Below are 21,112 nucleotides of genomic sequence, written 5' to 3' on the forward strand. Positions count from 1 at the left end.
TAGAGTTAGATTTAAATTAATAAGTAAGCTGGTGAATTAGAATTCAAAGACTAGAAAAGGGATGGGATTAAATAAATTTGTATCATAGACCATTGCTTTTGCTTTATGTTTTTTTATTGTCTGTAAATATTACATTTTTGTCTGTTTGCATGTTCGTACAAACATTTCTTTATTTTCTTTTTTACATGTTTGAAGTAAATCAAATCACAAATAAAAAAATAGATACTTGGCATTTGTGTATCAGTGTTGCAATGCAAGATACTATGCTGTATCATTTTTAACCCCAACCCTAATATATAACCTATTATTTAATTGAGAAATACGTCATTTACACATTGATGCTCTATATATTTTAAAAAACGGTTTCTTTACTCCCTCCTGTTATCCAGAGCTGTTTCCTGTAACAGTGACTAATGAATCAACCTGGTGACACAGTTACAGCATGATGAAAGCACCACCCAGAAATGATGCGGGGGTTTTTGTTTGTTTTACTTCCTCAACTGTATCAAATTTAGCTTACAAAGCATCAGCTGGCTGCCATTCATGTTTAGTCTCTTAGTCACACTTGTGATATTAATATTGTCAATGATGATGATGTAGGTGGAAAGATACTGAATGTGTGGGTGGGGAGTTCTGAGTAAAGATGGTGCAGTCTAAATGCAGTTGGTAGATGTTAATCACATCAATAACCTTTCTTCAGAGCGTTCAATATTTTCTCTTACGCTGTTTTGACTTCGTTAGTGTTACACTTAATTATGCTCTGGGGTTTTGTTTTGGTTGTCTTGGTAGCTTGTGGCCCCTGAGGACCCCTAGTGGATTGTTTGCGGAAACACAGAGGAAGCTGATTGGTTGATGAAGCTGGCAGCCAGTCAGTGCGGAGAGTGACCTGAGAGCAGCAGCAGGATCACATGTGTTGCTTCGAACAAAAGCGGAGAAATTATATATTTTTGGATGGATAACTTATTTGGATAGGAGTAGATGGATTGTGATGCATCCGGACACAAAATCTGGTTTGTTTCCGCGGCACTGAAGTAACAAAAACAGAAGCGAAGTGACAGAAGCGATGATGAACTCAGGTAAGTGACTGCAAACTCGGTGATTGACAAAGTTTTTGTTTTTTTGTAGTGAATACAACATTTCTACAGACCAAATAAATGGCAAATCAGGAAGCATAATGACGAGAAGTATGTATTTATGTGTGTTTTGGTTAATTATTTATTTCCTAGGGGCAGTGCAGATAAAGATCAGGAAGACGCAACAGATTTATGACTGTAGGGCGTCCAGCTGAAGCTAATCTGCTGCCACTGCTTATGTTTTTCTATGTTTGAGTTAAAACAGCCAAAAAAGTTAGTATAATAACATTTTCTAGATTGAAAAAAACAAACAAACATCGGGAGACATAGATAAACTGTGTGCATGCAGCATTTAAGTATTCAGATCCCTTAGTAAAAGTACAAACATCTCTTACTACTAAAAAGTCATAGTAATGTAAAAGTAGGTAAGAAAAATCAGGGAAATAAAGTATTCATAAGTAAAAGTACTCAATGAAGAAACATTCGAATAAATTGTAATCAATCAATCAATCAATCAATCAAAATAATGCAAAGGAAAAGCAGCAAGTCCTCATGTTTAACCCTTCAAAACCTGGATTGACATCACTGCTCAGTTCAGATGCCTTTTACAAGTATTTAAACCTTTGGACACTGAGCAAATTGTTTTGATTTGATCTTTCAAAAACATTGGGAAAAGGCAATGAGCAGCTTGGTAACAAATTAGTAGATTTAGAAAATTATATACATAGTACATACTTTTTAGATAATTCTCTCATTTGTTTTTGAATTTCCTCTTTTTTTTTCCTTTTTTCTTCTTTTCCTTCCTTTTTTTTTGCTATTTTGTGGTTATTTTTGTGTTTTTTGTTTGTTTTGGTTTACTCATTTCATGTTGATTTTGGGGTGATTTTCGCTTCCCATGTTTTTGAAAGAATACAGCCGATATTTTGTAAGAGAAACAGTTATCAAATATGGAGTAGAGGTACAATATTTACCTCTGAAATGTACAGGAGAGGAATTAGTAAGTGGCATGAGATTAAAGTATTTAAGTAAAGTGAAAGTACCTATAAAAGCCTGTTTGTTGTAAAGGTAAATGACTCTCAATGCAATTTTTTATTATAATATTTTGGACATGCCCCACATATTTCCCCATCAGTCAGCGAGCAGTTGATTTTGCCTAAAACCTCCAAAATCAAAATTCATTTGATTTACTTTCATAGCCTTGTAGATGTGTTTGTTGTCAAACCTGTGGCTTGCTCACTGAGGAAATATGTGCTGAGGGAAAAAAACAACATCCGTCCCTGTCAGCAGGTCAGAGTGTTATTGTTTTGTCCACCACAAAAGATTCTAGGACACCAGTTCAGCCAGATGTACCAGTTTGCATGACCAGTCCCTGCGCCCCCTCCTCCATTTCTCTCCCTCTCATCACCTCCCATCTGCTCCTCCTCTGCTTTCTCTGCCTGTTAACACGCACCATTAGCCGGATTACAGTGCTGTTGTGTGGAGTGGCATACATAAGCCATGTGATATTTGAACCCCCTGGAGAGGTGGTTCAGTACTTTACAGCACTTTTTCACTAAGCTGTCACTACGTTAGGATCAGTGCGAAGCAAAAGAGTTGAGGAGTGAATGATCAGGAGGGAAACATCTGCCCCTCTACTGAAATTGCATCAAATATACCATCTGGATATTCAGAATGTGCTTTTTTAATGTGTCAGATTATAGCCATAATCTTTTTTTTATGTGTTTTGGATTTGAATCTGATTTTTGAGCCTGTTACATGAGGCTTTGATTCATAGTAGACAGTCTAAATTACAAGTTCACATCTTTTGTTTTTTATCACTCATCAGGCATGCAAAAGCCACCTGTGGCCCCAAAACCAAAGCTGGCCCAGCCTCAGAGGCCAGGGATGTCCCCCTCAACCCCCAGAAGAGACTCCTGCCTCTCGCTCCCTTCTCCTGGCACACAGAGGAGGGTTAAACCAGCTCTGGCCCCCAAACCCTGCCTCTCCAAACTCACTACTTCTGTGGAATCCAAACCACCAGCTTCAAAGAGCCAAGAAACCCCGCGAATCGAAGGTCTTCTTAACTCCCAAAATGCAAAGCAGCAAGAGAACAAAAAGCCAGACTGGGATTATATCATTCCTATTTGTCTGTGTAGCCAAGAAAACTGCATGTGCATCAGGAACACAAACAGAAAGCTTGTCCGAGGTACTTTGGATAACAGCGGAGAGAAAAAGTGCAAAGTTATGATCTCTTCTACTCAACTCACAAACCAAAAACCTCTTCAAGAAACTTTGGACAGAAATCTCAACACAGACATCAACACAGCAAGCGCTGTTAGGCCGTCCCTTCCTCACAGAACGTGGAGCGATGAGGCAAATGGTAACGTCCTCCCTCAGAGCGTACCTGAAGCAGCTCCGGAGGAAGATGCTCTTGGCTCGAAGAAAATATCTTGTGTGCCCAAACCAGTCCCAGCAGCCTGGAGGAAGCCCATCCCTGTCCCTGTACCACGGAAACCCAGGATAGTCCGCCAGGAAAAGGTGGAGGAGGAGAGTGCGGAGATTGCGAGCCAGGATGTGAACGTCACAGAGGTGAAGGTGGAGGGGAAGGGCAGCTCATCAGTGTCTGTCAGTGTACCTGCTGGAAACAAGCAGTCAAGTTTTCTGTCTGTGAGGAAAGCCTGCGCTCAGCCGGCGCCTCCGCCCAGGAAAAAGCCTTTACTGTGTGCACCTGAGAAAGCACCAACCTCTGCTCCTCTGACGCTCCCAAAGGATGTGGAGGAGGAAGACCTGGGGTGGGACAGCAGCATCCAGGAGATGGAGGTATCGGTTGACAAGGAGGATGAAGAGGTGGAGAAAGAGGGAACGGATAATCGGGAGGGAGTCTACAGTGATTTCACACATAGTCCTCCTTCTTGCAGTTTACTCGATCAACCGGAGCCTCCTGCCGTCACCGTGGCAGCAGAGGACAGGGTGGTCAAGGTCACTCCCAAGAAGCCCCAGAGACACAGCAGCCCGATGGCGTTTATGCAGAGGAAGGAATCCTCTGAGGAGAAAGAAGAGTTAGGAGATGATGAAAAAAGGCAGGACCCTCCGATACGGGACTGTGTTTTGAAGGAGAGAGTGATGAAGGAGCTTCCTTTGCCTCCTGATGAGGAAACGAGAAGTAAACTCTCAACACCTGGAATTACCAAGCCTTCTCGGTCCAGCAAACAGAGGGCCAAATCTTTCTCCGGTGCCGACCTCCAACGCTCTGATGGACAGAAGAGGAACTCTTTCCGGAAACTGCTGGATTTGAAGCTCTCTGTGAAGATGCTTCCCAAGCTGATAGTGAAAGGAGGCCAGAACTCAGACTGCACGGCGAATGAGAACGAGCAAAGTGTGGACGGATGTCAGGACTTCCCCGAGCATCTCAGAGCGCCACGTAAATTCTCCTGTCCGCTGATCGGAGTGGAGCAAAACGTGGACGGAGAGGAGTTCTCTGCTGTTTACTATGAGAACATGCCTCACTATGAGGAGATACCAGACTACATGAATGTACATGTGGCATCCCCTCGGACCTCCATCGCACAGCCTACACCCTGGCAGAGCTCACTGTATAACGACGAGGGCATATATGAGGAGCAGGAGCCATACATGTCCTTTGAGAAAAACCCTGGAAGCCAACAATGTCAGACCCCAACGGACTATGAGAGGTAGATTTATTTCTATGTCTTTGTCAAGTTTCCCTTAGAACCTCATATTTGATCTCATCTATGAATATATTGGGGGATTTCCCTTATTTTCTAAAGGGGAACAAGAAAATGCTGTATGAATGTAATATAACATAAAAACATAACAAAACAACATAATTAGACATAAAAAAAGCATCATCACCAGATATATAATGACACTAAGAACATAATTAGGACATTAAGTTAATTTTAGTCAATTTTAAGTCAATGTTAAGTTAAGTAAATTAAATTAAGTCTAGTTTTGTTAAGTTGAGTTACAAAAGTACAGTTCCAGCCCTGTGATTAGAGCTTGTTAAGCAGCTGAATTCTGCGTGGGACAAATGATGGGATGCCTCTTTTAGTCTGCATTCTGGCCATGCTGTACCTGTGCCCTGAAGGTAAGAGCACATACTCAGGCCATAAAGGGTGCAGTGGATCTGCTGTGATCTGCTGAGTAATACTGCTCATTGGTCCGGTTATCTTGCGTTCCACTTTAACAACTCTGTACAGTTAGTTCTTGTTTTGTGCAGGAGTTTTTGCAGAAGATTATGACGTGACAGTGACGTTGACTTTTGACCTCTGTGATATAAAATGTCATCAATTTATCATTTTAACCTATTAGAAATTTGCATAACATTTGGTCATAATTAGCATATAGATTCTTGAGTTATGGACAAAAACATGTTTTATGAGGTCATAGTGACCTTGACCTTTGAACACCAAATTCATATCAGTTCATCCTTGAGTACAAGTGGATGTTTGTGCCAAATTGAAAAAAAAACTCCATCCAGGTTTTCTTGAGATATCCCATTAATGAAAATGGGACAACCCACTAATATATTGCCTCCAGCAATGGCTATCGCCATAATGGAGGCATGAAAATAAAAGGCTGTCCCTCCCAACCCAAAGCAGTGTAACAAGACAGGATACAAGTTTTCTCTAAAATTTTACATAAGAACAATACAACTAAAAATATGTTAGTACAGAAGAAAATGACACTTTGGAGCAAAATGCATTAAACAGCATTTAGAGAAGAAGTGCTTGTCTTGTCTTGCACTGCATAATGGACACTAGTACAAGGCGCTGCAAATGTCAGTCGCGCCGCCATGTTAAGCTCAAAAACAGATCTAATTACAGAGGGTGACTGTGTACCATTTGTAAAAAGGGAGGAACATAGAGAAGCTTGTCACTGTGTCTTTTGTTCCAGATTCCAGTCAGGTGAGTTTAATGTGGTGATACTGGTACGACGGCACACGTGCTTAGCCGTTCAGGTGCTGATGGATTGTGGGTTGACCTCATGATTAAGATAAATCTAGAATTGTTTTCATGCCAGAAGTCATAATCAGAGGCAACACTGCACAACCTTTAGCCTAAAAGCCAGGATTGTTTTTGTCTTTTTAATGTTGAGGATAGAGGGCACTTAAAATGTTGCAATTCTTAAAGGGTCAGTTCATTTAAAAGTACAAAAAGACACTTTTTCTCAATTATCTCTAATGTTATCTATCCATGCAGATAATGTTGTTTTATTTGTTCAGGTTTATGTTGCTCAAAGTACTTTTAAACAGCAGTGTGTCTTTCTAGAAACCATGCTACTTTGCATAAGCCACAAAACCCAGTGTCCGCAGTTTTAGATGAACTCAAAGAAATGGTCACTACAAAACAGTTAGCTTTGTGAATGAAGATACTGCTGTTTCTTTCCTTATTAGATATTGAAAGCAATACTTCACAAATAAATGACCATTCTTTTATCAGTTACTCACAAAGTAGTCGCTTAAATTCACGAGGAAACTTTGTCTTTATGGCATGCCTCCATGGTGAACGAAGAATCCAAAAACGGAGAAGATTCTTGACGAATCACACAACTCCTGCAAAATAATCATTATAATCCAAGTCTCGTTTATACAGTCGTATGCTCAGTGCTTCCCATACACATGCATTAATGTTAAAACATTATTATTCAAAACGCTTTGTATACGAGTAGCATACCTGCACAGAGTTACAATGTACACGCTTTCCTAGGTGCGCTGCTCGTCTGTCGCTGAGACTGTTATGCATAAGTGTTTTAAGCTGTGAGATTTTAGTGAAAATGTGTGTGTTTTGGATAATTGGATCATAGTCCACAAGTTGTGTGAGAGTTTATAAATGGATGTTTTGATATAGTTTTGCTGTTGTTGAACGCGGCCCTCTCTTACATTTCTTAAGGAGTTCAACATAAAACAAAACAAATAATTTAAATACAAATGATAATTTTTTTTTGAGTGAAGTATTCTTTTAAACGCTGCAAGCCAGAAATTTTACAAAATCTAAGATGGCCACATGCGCAAATACACAGTTGCTCTTGGGAAGGTGAGAAATTATGCCTTTGGGCTAACTAATTTTATAAAATTTGGCTAGGGTTTTCAGCTTAGTGCTTAATTTATTTGCTCAATATAACCTCTAGAATACTATGAGAAGCCGCAGCATTCATTTTTGGTAGTAATGTCTTTAATGGTCCTTTAATGCAAAGAAGCCATATGTTGCATTATGAATGAGCAGTGAGCAGAAGTCAGTTGGAAAATAGGATTAGAGTTTGTGTAACTGTACGCTCGGCCTTGTGCAGCTTAGTGTGTCGCCCCTCTTTAGCTCAAACTGTGCAACAATCACATGTTTAAAAGAGCGGCTCACAAACAGAGAACAGTCACAGCTGAATGCAGCAGCTATTGTAAACATGCCACAGTGTGTCAGACCCACAGACTCTGGATTATTGCATTTGCTGCTCGGCCTTGGCCCATTTCTTTTTTGCAGTTTTGTACAGGGAGGAGCTGTTGTTTCACATGTACTGCTCCCACTGGGAATAGAGGCATTTTAGATATGTAGTTTCTCTGTGGTGCAGTTCCATTTTAGCAGCTCACTTGTAGTCATATTAAAGCTGTGTGTGTGTGTGATGGTTAGTGGTTTACAGTTGTTTGTCGTTTGTGCTTTGTGACCTGACTCGAAGCAAGCAGCTGGACCGTGTCATGTGACCGTGTTGATGGTTATCATTAAATGTTTATTCCGGTTGTGTCAAGTGCTCCCTTTCCTGCGAGTTCTTTTTTTTATGACTCCCACTGAATCAGAGCAGGATTCAAACATTGCTGGACTGACAGTTTTTCTTTCAAAAACACATTCTCCTTCAGATTCTGTGCTGACACTGGTGCTTTTATTTTAAACCTCATCTTCTTCCACCTCCTCTATAAATAACATATGACTTCGTTTTTATGCCCCCACACCAGCCACAGGCATTATGTCTGTGGGCTGTCCATCCCTCCATTCACCCATCCATCACTTTCTTTCTTGTGAATGTGATATCTCAAGAACACCTCTAGGGAAGTTCTGAATTTTTGGCACAAACATTCCACTCTGACTCAAGGATGAACTGATTAGATTTTGGTGATCTTTCATCTGTCTCATTCTTGTTAACATATTTTCCCATGAACACCTTGGGGGAATTTCTTCAAATTTATCACAAATGTCCACTTTGAGTCACAGATGAACTGATTAGAATTTGGTGTTAAAAGGTCAAAGGTCACTGTGACCTCACAAAACATGTTTTGAATGTTTTTCAAACAGAATACATGCTAATTATGTCATAATTTCACACCAGTATCCAGTAGGATAAATTGTTAAAGTGATAACATATGATTTCCAAAAGGTGAAAGGTCTACTTCACTGCAAAATCATAATGTTCTACAAAAGCAGTTTTCCAGTCTTCATTCAATGTCACAACTGAGGGACAGAAGGGGAGACATTTGGTCAGTGATTGAAATTATGCTGATTGTGTAGATCTTCTGTGCTGCCAGGTTTAAAATAGTGCAAAGCATCCATATTTTAGAATATGTAACTTCCTTGGAGCAACATTTGAAGCATTAATAACTGTCGTGACGACATATAAGGCGTTAATTCCAGGTAATAAATGACTACAGCTTCCTCCAAAACAGCTGTACAGTTTGCATCTGCCTGTGTTCTCCTCTGACCTTAGCATTCTGCCCCTTTTGACAGAAGCTCTGTCGATGAGGAGGTGACACCCCTGGATGGTGGCCACTCCGATGATGACATCATGGCCAACACCTCAGAGGACGAGGGCGATAGCAGCTCCATCTCAAGTAAAGGAGACCCTGAGCAGCCAGAGGAGAGCACGGTGAGAAACAGACCCGGTTAGATTTATGACCTCAGTCCCTGGAAGTGCTCAGAAATACTTCCACCTCTCAGTCTTTGTCCTTTGTTGCAAGGTTTTATAGGTAACTTTTTAATTTGGTCGCGGGGGGAAGAACTTTTCTTCCTTTTGACTCTGCGTTGACTTGTTTTCAGTGACCTCTTATTGTGATTCACAGTGTGTATCTGCTGTGAGAGCTTTTGCTGTGATTTATTATAGTGCATTGTAATTCTGAGTCTGTGTCTTTGCACCTTTTTTTGTCAGACACAGAGTGGACAGAAGAAGAGCAAGATTCACCACATCGCCACAGAAATTATGAGCTCTGAGAGTGTGTAAGAGTCTTCATTTGTTTTTCACGATGTTCGGTCAAAACATGAAAAAAGAAACACTCACATTTTGGGGGTGTGGTATCGTTTTGGCTTTAGTTGCCCAGGTTTTGAGGTTTTTGCCTCCACCCTGAACATTTGTAGTGGAAGGAATGTTGTTTGTGGTGCTCACAATGTTAGAAAAATAGAGTTTAACATCTCATTTTGTTCTCTCTACTTTGGATCAGTGTTGTAGTACTCAAGATTGATTTCAAGACCACTTTTTGAAGGTCTTGTCTTGGAATTGACCCACGTTTGCTCAATCTTGTCTTGGTCTCACACAAAGAGAACTTCAAATTTTATTTCAAGACAAGTGTAGTGTAAGCCTGTTCCTTTAATTTCAGCTCCTTGGTGTTTTTATTGTTTTCTCACAGAAAATGAAGAAAATTTCCTGTACATAAAATTCACCTCTGCTTTGCCTTTTATTATTTTATCAAGACGTTTTTTATATAAAGTATGGTGATAAAAGAGGTGAATGGAGAGTAATCTTTATTGGTTTTCTGTGGGTGTTTTTTATGGGAATGTGGATCTTTCAGGTCAATTTGATGAGTGCCCATGGTTTTGCATTGTCCACATTTTCTTTTAAGTGTGTCATGCAGTATGTGGGCTCACACTGGTCTGGTCTCAATCTCAATACACTCTGGTCTTAGTCAAGACTTGGTCGCGATAAGGTCGTCTTGACGACAACACTGCTCTGGATAATAAACATGCATTGCTATCAACAAGGTTCACAGGGACTTTTTCTCTCATGTTACATGAAAACTCATGAAAAAGGTGTGCATATCATTAGAATAACACTGATTTTGGTTAAACGTAGCTCTTGAATGTTTAAATTCTATATTTTTATGATGTGAGCAACAGACAAGATTCAATTCACACCCATTGTATAGAGTGGAGACAGATATCTCAAAAATGTTTGTTTTTAGGTAAGAGAGTCTTTCTTTTCTATAACGATACTCATATGTTATAATCACTTTAATGCTCCCTATTATTTGTTTTTCTAGGTTTGTTGATGTCCTGAAGCTGCTTCATGTTGTGAGTACCCTGAAACATCACCACTTAATGTCATTTTACACCTTTATGTTTGCTGTGAAAGAAAACAGATATTTTAAACCTCCTAAAAAGGGGGGAAAGTGTAATGAGAAATCAAATTCCATATTTTTACAGGTAGATAACTTTAAACGTATTATTTAGTGTTCAGAAATTGTCCACATGTGAACTGGTGATGGTTTAAGGCCTGAAAACCACAAATATTAAACAGGCAACAATATATGATTGTTTTTCAAAAAATACCATCCTTATCTAAACATATGCAGCAAGCCACACGACATACAGTTAAAAAAGTTGAACTTCAGCTCCCCGTATGTTTTATCTAGTGCTAGTGTACTGGGTGAGCCCACATTCTTCATATGTGTTTCATTATGTTAGCCACTGGGACACACCCCATGCAGGAGAAGACTGCGTGTACAACCTAACTCCCATCGGTTTCGACCACACAGCTCACATTCCTCACGGTTTCCCCCAGACTTTCTGGTGCGATCTGACGGTAACACTACACCTCTAGACTTCAGTGGACTCATGTTGTCTCTTTGTGATGTTTTGAGACATTTAATCTGTAATGAATCCAAGCCACTGAAATGAAAAGCTGTACTTCCCTCAAAATAAATTTGAGAAACAATGTCAGAAGATACACTGTAGAGTAACCAAAGTATTTGTATCTATTGTCAGATCAGTATGACTCTAACCAACTTTAAAGGGACAGTTTACCCCAATATCAAAAAAATACATATTTTTCCTCGTGTAGTGCTATTTATCAATCTAGAAATCTAGAAATTATGACCCAGTTGCATAAGATAATCCACAGAACTTGTCGTGAGCAGTTTCATGTAGGAATTGTTTTCTTCCTACAAAACTACACCCATCAACCATATCACCATGCAGACGGTAGCAGCGTGATATGTAAACATTAATGGCTATAACGTTAGCTAGCTCATTGGTGCTAGGCTAACTAGCAGCAGATGCATACTTCCTCTGCACAGTGACATGGTTGATGTCATTTGGTAAAAAAATGTAGTTTCAACATGAAACTGCTCACAGTAAGGTCTGTGGATTATCTTTAGTAACTGGGTAATGATTTCCTGAAAGAGACCTTACTGTTGACTTTTTCAAATGTATTTTTTTTTTATTGTTTAAAGCACCACAAGCCAAGTGCGATCCAGTTACATTATTTTGGAGAGAAAGCAGACATCTTGATGGTCGATATGTCCAAAACTCTGCAACTCACTCAAAAGCAATCTAGATTGATAATTAGCACTACAAGAAAAGGAAAAATACATGTTTTTGATTTTGGAATAAAGTGTCCCTTTAAAAGTCAGTTAGAGTCATACTAATCTGACAATAGATACAAATACTTTTGTTACGCTGCAATGTACTTTCTGATGTTTTTCAAACACACAGACCGAAGCACAGCACAAAAATGTTCGCTCACAAAAAAAGGCAGTTTATGAGAAAATGATAATATAGCTTATGTAATTTAATCACAGCCAACAGGGATTAGACATATCTAATACATAGAGAGCAGACATACTGCTGACTGTCACGTAACCTTATATCAAGAGCATAGGTTTCAATTTAACATTTGGGAGAGTACATATGAACCAGGGGTTTGGGGCTGCTGTGGCATGAAATTTTGAGTGTCAGAAACTTAATGCTCTGCATTTTGGTGACTTTTTATGCACCAATTTGTTTCTTTTCAGCATCAATTTATGGTGTAAATGTCTCAAACCATGTCAAAATAAAGGTCCATTGCTACTTTAATGCTTTTATAGAAGGAAACCAACACACGTTCTTATTGTTGAGGGGGCTGTGTCCCACCTTTTATGGCTGCAGTGTTGCTTTACTTCAAAGTATAACTCCTTTACTTGAAAGTTAAAGCCTTGTTTTGGTATTTTTAAGCCTTTTTATTTCCACAAAAAAGGATGAGTGTGACCAGATGTTTAGAGAGACAAAGGTCTCTAAACTAGATTGTAGAGGGACTGACTCATAAACACTGACTCCTCGTTGCAGAGCTCAGACAGGAAGTGCTCAGGTCTCTGTAGGCTGTAGAGGAATGGAGTCCAGTAATGAGGATCAGTCAAGTTCAAAAGAATATAGAGGTGACTTAGTATTTGTTCATTCTCCATCTTTGCTGGGCATTCAGCCAGCTTTCCACCCACTGATTGATAATAACTCCACATGCCATTTGTTGTGTGTTTTTATTTGAGTTATCAGTCGGCCCATATTTCCAGCGCTGCTCTGTGTGCTGTGGCTGTCAGGTGAAAACATAGTGTCTCCAAAAGGGCCATTTTCCAAACAGAAAGATAAGAAAAGCTTTGATAGCTTTTAGCATGATGAAAATGTGTTGTTTCATCTACTTGCTACACAGTCTAAGTACTTTCAATCCATATAATGATATGTAACCTTTTCATTTCAACATAAAAAGCAGCCAAACTAGTACCACAGCTTCTTGTTGTTATTGTCCACTTCGCTCTTATATATAGAAAAAAAAATCACCTCTCACTGCTGATTCAGCCATGTCTGCATTGTAATCTTTTCTTATCTTGTGAATCATCCCAATTTGTTTCTAATTCCCTGCCAAATCCTCTTCCACATGACGCACCTCCTCCACCATCAGATCACACATGTTAACCACAGGAGCTCTCTACTGGGCGCCGCAGTCTGCCAGCAGTTTTATTTGCCATGTGTCCTCATAAACCACAAAAAAACTCCACATCATCAGAAAAACTAGCAGAAACAGCACCTTCAGGCTCTTCATCTTTTAGTCCTGATTCACAATATTGTGGAAATTTACAAATGTTTAATGCCACTTCTCTTGCTGTAGTGTTTCTGGAGCTTAACTCATTGTAGTGCTGTTTTGGTAAACATGATCAGACATTTTTGAAAGCTTAATGTTTTGTTCTTTATTGAGTTTCAGTAAGGTTAACTATTGATATACTGATGTACTGCATTTTCACAAAAGCCTAAAGAGAACAGGTTCAACACTTGACACACTCTGGGTTTCCCCCCTGTGTGCCTGAGTTCCTGTATTTGATCATGTGACTCTTTATCTGTGTGACTCTCTGACCCACAGGACTTCCGTGATGCAGCGTCCACAGCGTCTCGTCAGAGTGGGAAGCCGGTGATTGAGGAGCGTCTTCTCAACCAGATTCTGTACTACCTGCCACAGCTCTATGAACTCAACCAGGACCTGCTCAGAGAGCTGAAGCAGAGAGTGGCCAAATGGTAAAAAAAAAAATAATTAAAAAGAGTTTTTACTTTGGTGTGTTTTGATCAGTGCTACTGCTAGCAATGTATTCAAATCAAGTCAGTTTTATTTATTAAGCCCATTATCACAAATCACAATTTGCCTCAGAGGGCTTTACAGCATACGACATCCCTCTATCCTTAGATCCTCACCTCGACTACGAAAAACTCCCCCCAAAACCCTATAACGGGGGGAAAAAATGATATTACCTATAATGTAGCCAAAGGTATATGGACACACCTGTCCCTATTTTTAGACATACATATACATGGTTGAAGGTCATAGCAGCGGCCAAAGGAGAGCCTGTTAAATTTTGGAGTGGAAACACAAATTATTTTATACTTTGTTTACATTGCGAGATAGGGCATTTGACACATGCATAAATACCATACATCATAAAATCCAAAAGATGGTAGTAGAGTTTAATAGTGACAAAACATAGACACTAAGAAACACAATGACTTCATGGCTGGGTTGCACCAACATGGAATTATTTAATCTAACATTAGCTTGAATCAGAGTTTAGTAAAACTAGGTTCATAATGAGAAAATTCAGGTTTAAAATTAAGCAGAGCCCTGCCGCACCCTTAAAGATTAATCTTGGTTTAGTAAAGCCAGGTTTACTTAAAAAATAAAGGTGACATAACATAAAAGCAAGTATGTAAAAGTGAGTTTAAAAAAGTGATTTAATAGATGTCTCTGATTCTGCCAGCCTTATCTCCTCAGGCAGGTCGTTCCAAAGTCGAGGGGCTCTAATGACAAAAGCACGGTCTCCTTTAGTTAGAGGCTGTTTTCTATGGTTTTAAGATAAATCTTAATGTGTTAAGTATATAACTGTGTAAACACTGTTTATGTATGTGTGTATACTATTTGTATACTTTATTATTACTCCTACAGGAATAATGTACCATGGGTTATTGCACAGCTTAATTATGCATACATTATCACTGAGGTGCCAGAGTGTCTAGTTTATTTCATTCTGCTTTATCCTGTCACTGTGTACAGGGATGAGAATGCCCGGCTGGCAGACATTTTCGTAAAGAAAGGGCCCTATCTGAAGATGTACTCCACATACATCCGCGAGTTTGACAAGAATGTGGCTCTACTGGAAGAGCAGAGTAAGAAGAACCCGGCATTTGGCGCAGTGGTACGGGAGTTTGAGGTAATGAGGCTTGCTTTTCCTGTTTTCTGTGTCTTGATTGGTGATTTTGTTCCTAGAGGTTGTGTTATTTGTAATATGTCTTTTTTTTTTTTTTTTGCACAAGGCCAGTCCACGCTGTGCCAACTTGGCTCTGAAGCATTATCTCCTGAAGCCTGTTCAGAGGATTCCTCAGTATCAGCTGCTGCTCACAGGTACATCTGCAAAAGAGACATTATCACCGCATTACATTAATCACATATCACGTTAATATTCAATTTCATTTTTTTGACATTGTCTATAAGTCAAAGTCAAGTTTTATGTAACTCCAAAATCATTTTATTGTCGTTGTGGGCTCCTAAACTTTGCGTGTGTGACCGATGTCTCATTACTGGCATCATGCTGCCCTCTGGTGTCCACACAAAGCAAAAATAGTTTGGCATTTCTGTCTTGCTCCTTCAATCCTCATATAATAAGATTTTTGAAGTGCTGCCCAAATCAGATTTGGTGACATAACACAAGCTTTAACATGAGTGAGCTTAGCGTTTCATGAGTCTAATGGATCAGGGTCGATCCCTCAGGACCAAAATGTGAGGAATGTTTGTCACGTCACTGTTGTGTAAATGCATTATGTAAGCACCTGCAGACCTTTTTATCTGGGATTTTAATTTCAGATTATGTTCCGGGAATTTACAGTCCAACAGTGATCACTTGTAACCCAGTGGACAAAGTAGTTTCACTGCTGGCGCTGACACTTACATATTTCTCACTGTGTTTCAGATTATCTGAAAAACCTGTCTGAAGACTCAGATGATTACAAAGACACACAAGGTAAACCAAGAGGGCATTTTAATATCCACACCCTGTAAACTCACCTCATGGTGTCAGTGGACTGGAAACATTGTCTGTCATGAATGTGATATACAACTTTTCACATTTCTATCCACTCAGCTGCCCTTGTAATAGTCAAAGAGGTCGCCAATCATGCCAATGACATCATGAAACAAGGGGTAAGAATCAAGAAGAGATCAGACATATTCTATTAATGCGCTGATGAAATGCTCCATATGGGATGCTGATATCCACTTTTTTTCTTCTAAGGATAACTTCCAGAAACTGATTCAGGTGCAGTGCAGTCTGAATGGTCACCACGAGATAGTCCAACCTGGGCGGGTAAGACCATTTAAATATTAACCATTTGTAAATCTACCTAAAGTAGATTGTTTCTACATGAAAGCCACAGTAGTATTATTTTATTTTTTTAATTTAAGCACATATGACAAAAAGTTATTTTTATAAATATTATTTTTTCATGCAATTTTTTTCCCCAAGCACGAAAGGTAAAAGTCAGAAAATACCCATCATGCTCATCAAACTAAACACATGTAAAACAAAAGACATGATGTGATCGTACAACATTTTCCTGTTGCAGATCTTTTTGAAAGAGGGCATCCTGAAGAAGCTGTCCAGGAAGGTCATGCAGCCCAGAATGTTCTTCTTGGTACAGTAAAACATTTCCTTCTCTTATTTCATTCTCAAACAACATAATCAGGATAATTCTGCAGTGACTGTGTGATCTACCCACGACAAACCACTACACGCTCTCCTACCTGAAGTTAGTCCAGAGTGTGTTGTGTGAAGCTTTGATTGTGATCAGAGAGAAGCTCTTTCTGGCTTTCAGATAAAGCTTTTTTATTCTTGTATCAAACAGAATTGCTGCTTTCTACTGCTGCTGTGAAGATCCTCAGGGGGTTATAGATCAGAGACTTACTGATTGTCCTGATAAAGGCTCAAATGTGATCGAGCCCCTTGATGATACGACCTCAAACTTTGTAGCACCTCATATCAATGCATTATGGTGGTTACTGAAGCCAAAAAAATTTAAATCAGTTTGTTTATAACAGTATTTTCTTAATCTCATTCTGAGCCGCTATGTGATGTTTTCAGAAAAGACAGAAGGGAGAGAAAGTAATTCATGCTCCTTTGTTGTTTCTTCTATAGTTTAACGACACTTTGCTGTACACGACTCCTGTCCAGTCAGGCCAGTACAAGTTAAACAACATGTTGTCTCTGGCTGGGATGAAGGTGAGTACTTTGCTCCCTCACACTTGTCATCTTTTCACATGCATATCTTATAAACCCAGGATATGTTATACGCTGCCATTACAGCTAACCATGAGAATAATTACAGGTGAGCAAACCAAGCCAGGAGGCCTATCAGAATGAGCTGAAGATTGAGAGCGTGGAGCGCTCCTTCATTCTCTCAGCAAGGTAATCAAACAAAAGATATCTCCTGTTTCATGGCAGTCGTCCTGTGTTTTTCCTTGCAGTGCACAGGTCAGTGAATACTGTGTAGGTGTGTATTCACACTGTTTTCTCTCTGCAGCTCAGCCACAGAGCGAGATGAATGGCTCGAGGCCATTTCCACGGCGATCAGTGACTACACTAGGAAGAAGATCAGTTTTATATCTGGCAAGCCTCCAGAAGAGGTACGATAGCAACCTCAAGAAAACGAACTTCAAACATTTCCTGTTCACAGTGTGTATGAGCCGCTGCTCTAGTGATGAAAACAAACAAGTCTATTTTTTATTTATTTTTATTTTTTTCATGTTATTTGGAGCATTCAGCATAACCAAAGTGTGACTCAGAGCGAGCTTGATTCCGTCAAAGGCAAAACAAGAAGCATGACGTGCGGTTGACCACACACTCCTGCCTGATAACCAATTTTGAATGAAAATGCAGCAATATCTGTCCATTGCATCAACTGCAAATACAAAGCACCACAAATAACCAAAAGTTAGGCTCGTTTGAACGTTTATGAGTTATGCTGTGATGTTGTTACCAGAAAAGAAAACAGACTGTCTTTTTTGCTTAAGAAAACCTTAACTTTACGGTTGCACTCATTGTCATTTCCATGAACACAGTGAATAAACGAGGCTGTACAGACACTATGAAAATGACATATTATAACCTTTTCAAGTCATTTTCCATTCTTAGTTGTAACAGACTAAAAAGTATGGGGGAATAGTAATATATTTTTTATTCAATATGTTAAGGGAAAATAATAAGAGCATAGGTAGCACTGGTTCGTTTACTTCTTTTTGGGCAGAGATATTTGACAGTGGAAAGTCATACAAATTTACGCGTAGAAATTTGGACTGAATGGCCACAGTTGGTAAATGTAGTGAAGTTTTCCAAAGGCTAGCTATTTGTAATCAGATACCAAAAAATGGTCTGACAAACCTACCAAGAAGTGTGAAAGTTTGGGTCTGGAAACTGTAGAATTTTGAAATGTAAAATGCATAGGAACCCTGGTGTGAGTGATCACTGCTAACTCCTGTGTTTCTGTTGTTTTTTTTTTTCAATTTATATTCAGATTGAGCTGAGAAATTGTGATGATGGTGCTCCTTTGGGATCCAAAGCTCCCATATGGATCCCTGACCCTCGGACCACTATGTGTATGATCTGCACCTGTGAGTTCACCCTGACGTGGAGGCGACACCACTGCCGCGCATGTGGAAAGGTAAAGTGACAAAAAGCGCAAAAAACAAATGTACACTGAAATGCAACACTATTGTTTTTGCTTCCCTTTCTAGCAGGTTTAAGTGTTAGTGTGCACTTCTCCTTTTCCAAGATAATCTATCCTCCCAACAGGTGCGGCATATAAAAATACATAATTTCTGCACAGTGGGACATGGGATGGTCACAGTAAAAGGCCACTCGTGCCATTGGCATGCTGACTGCAGGAATGTCCACCGAAGCTGTTGCCCATGAATTGAATGTTAAGTTCACTACCATAAACTGTCTCCAGATTGGTTTGCACAACATGACATGCATGCTCACCCCACGTCACCCAGTGAGCATGTTTGGGATGCTTAGCGTTCATGACGGCGTGTTTCAATTCCTGCCAATATCCAGCAGCTTCACACAGCCGTTCAAGAGGAGTGGTTCTTTAATTGTGACTATCCCAAGACACACCAGTGTAGTAATGACGCTGTTTAATCAGCATCTTGATATGCCACATCTGTCAGGTGGATAGAAGTGCTCACTGACACTGATTTTAACAAATTTGCCACCAAAATGTGAGAGAAATAAGTATTTAGTGTGCATAGAAAAGTCTTAGATCTTTAACTTAAACCTGTGAAAAGTGGGTACAAAAACAGAAATGCTGCATTTAAATTTTTGTTTGTCAAAAAATCAGCAACAAATGTGTGATGCAAAAAAGGTGGCTTAAACTGTACGAACAGAGTTGCAAATTAACTGTTGTAAAATAAAACAGTTGTCACAAAATAACATATTTTATGCCATCAGGTTGTGTGCCAGTCGTGTTCCTCCAACAAATACTGTCTTGAATACCTAAAGAACCAGTTAGCACGAGTGTGTGACCAGTGCTTCACTGTTCTTCAGCAGCAGAAAAGTACGTCTGGCTTTCCTCTAAACATCTGATCCAAACACAGTCATCATCATATTTTTTTGTTTTCCTTGCCTGAAACATCAGTGTGGATTAGACTCCACAGATTGGTATTCAGTGCATTCAATAACTGCATGTTCCTGTGTTCAACAGGTGAGCAGGTCCTATCAGCAGCAGTATCTCCTGGAAGCAGAGCGACATTTGCTTTCTCCAGGAAGCAGAAGAAGATACCTGCAGCCCTCAAAGAGGTGACAGATATTCTGTCACGATCGACATGCGCTGTTGGCTATTGTGACCGGATAACTAATCGAATGTCTGTTTTAGGTGTCGGCAAGCACAGACAACTCCTCCATGAGTGGTTATCTGCAGAGATCAAAGGGCAACAAAAAGCAGGGGAAGAGGCTGTGGTTCGTTATCAAAGACAAGGTCCTGTACACATACGCTGCAAGTGAGGTAAGATCTCCTACTTGTATCAGTAAAAGCCGAGTGTTGCGTTAGAATTACACCAAAGGGGATTTGACCTATGTCCGTATAACATAAGTCTATCATTGTGTCTTCCTGCAGGATGTTGCAGCCTTAGAGAGTCAGCCCCTGTTAGGGTTCATGTTGAAAGTTGATTCATCGCAGAAGTTACAGTTTAAGCTTTTTCACAAAAACACGCCGTACTACATTTTTAAGGCTGATGACGTCCAAACAGCACAGAGGTACAGTATAAAGAAAGGTGCCACATATTGGTGCATATGGTGACAGCAATAATAACACTAATAATAATATTTTTTGTTTTTCTTTCAGGTGGATTAACTCATTCAAAGAAGCCACGGTGCTTTAGTATCGGTACACAGCGGCGTGGAGCTGTTCAGCACACATTTTTTTTTACCTCAGTGCTCTCTGAATTCTGTTAAAAGCATCTAGAGACCTCATGTTAATTGCACTGAAACATCCAAATATGTTATTTTATTGCCTTTATCGGACATACTGTACTTTTTTCATTCTTTTAAAAGGATTAGTCATGTTATATTTGTATGTGAACATGAATCTTTTCCATCAGGATGTATGCAGCTTGGCTGCAATTTTAGAATCATATGCCAAAATATGTAGCTCTTTTAGACTTTTTTTGTTACATATTAATTCAAGTTTTTAGTAATCTGCTTGGATCTCTGTAGCATAGACTTGTTAATAAAAACCCATTGTAAATAGATTTGTAATGAATATTGTAATAACATTTTGACACACCTGTAGAGGTAAAAACAAATCATGTAGATCTTTTTATTTGGTTAAAATAATTTTCACACCCATGCAGCTGGCTGTAGAACACATTCTCTTCATGCTTTTGTAAGAAACTTTCACTTTCTATTATTAAGCCTTTCTGTAAACCTGAGTCTAATCTGGAGTGTAATGGTGTATCAGGGGAATGCTCACTATTTGGACAGAACTGTACCATAATGTGTATTATTTAAGTAACTCAAATAACTGTAGATAGATGATATCCTTAGACTCATACCTTAAATGTAAATATAGAGGATTGTAAATGAACTGTAATCAAAATACCACAAATCTCAGTTTTGTTATTTAAATTCTCTCACTGTAATAAACGTTTGTTTTACTGTGCTTTTTGTCATCATCATCTGTCAGCTGTAGGGACAACAAACAATTTGGCTGCACATTAAAATGATGGAAAAGCAATGTGTTTAATAGTCAGCAGATAGGGAAATAAATTACATAAACATGTACTGTAACTGAATTGCATTTTGAATAAATCATATTTTTACTAGACTTTGATATCACATCCACTTCAGTGTAAAAATGTAACTTCTATTGCACAACATAAGCTCTAATCACAGAGCATTCACTCTGCTCAACAAACGCCTCTTGCTTTAGAGAGGAACACAGTTGAAACAATCAAAGAGCTACTAGAACCATAGCCAAGAGACGGGGAGAAGAAAACAACGAATTTGTCGGAAA

At 39.3% G+C, this 21,112-nt stretch overlaps 1 protein-coding gene across 2 annotated transcripts; it reads left to right on the top strand.

Moving 5' to 3' along the window:
* The first annotated feature begins 725 nt into the window (after positions 1-725).
* LOC121949903 (FYVE, RhoGEF and PH domain-containing protein 6-like) lies at positions 726-20,758 on the top strand. 2 transcript variants are annotated; one of them, XM_088080406.1, is made up of 21 exons: positions 726-1,076; positions 2,899-4,744; positions 8,780-8,918; positions 9,204-9,265; positions 10,303-10,333; positions 13,428-13,579; positions 14,607-14,763; positions 14,867-14,954; positions 15,520-15,570; positions 15,691-15,749; positions 15,841-15,912; positions 16,172-16,240; positions 16,741-16,824; positions 16,931-17,010; positions 17,126-17,228; positions 18,116-18,262; positions 19,051-19,156; positions 19,304-19,398; positions 19,475-19,603; positions 19,715-19,854; positions 19,943-20,758. In XM_088080406.1, the coding sequence occupies exons 1-21, from the start codon at positions 1,064-1,066 to the stop codon at positions 19,977-19,979; spliced, it is 3,660 nt and encodes a 1,219-aa protein (XP_087936532.1). In that variant the 5' UTR covers positions 726-1,063; the 3' UTR covers positions 19,980-20,758. The 2 variants fall into 2 exon arrangements, with proteins under 2 accessions (XP_087936532.1, XP_042351672.2); XM_042495738.2 differs by having other exon boundaries at positions 728-1,076; positions 9,198-9,265.
* The last annotated feature ends 354 nt before the right edge of the window (positions 20,759-21,112 follow it).

This window comes from Plectropomus leopardus, chromosome 7, assembly GCF_026936395.1.
Source record: "Plectropomus leopardus strain MGB_pleo_1.0 chromosome 7, ASM2693639v1, whole genome shotgun sequence".
In the NCBI taxonomy this organism is placed as follows: Eukaryota; Metazoa; Chordata; class Actinopteri; order Perciformes; family Serranidae; genus Plectropomus; species Plectropomus leopardus.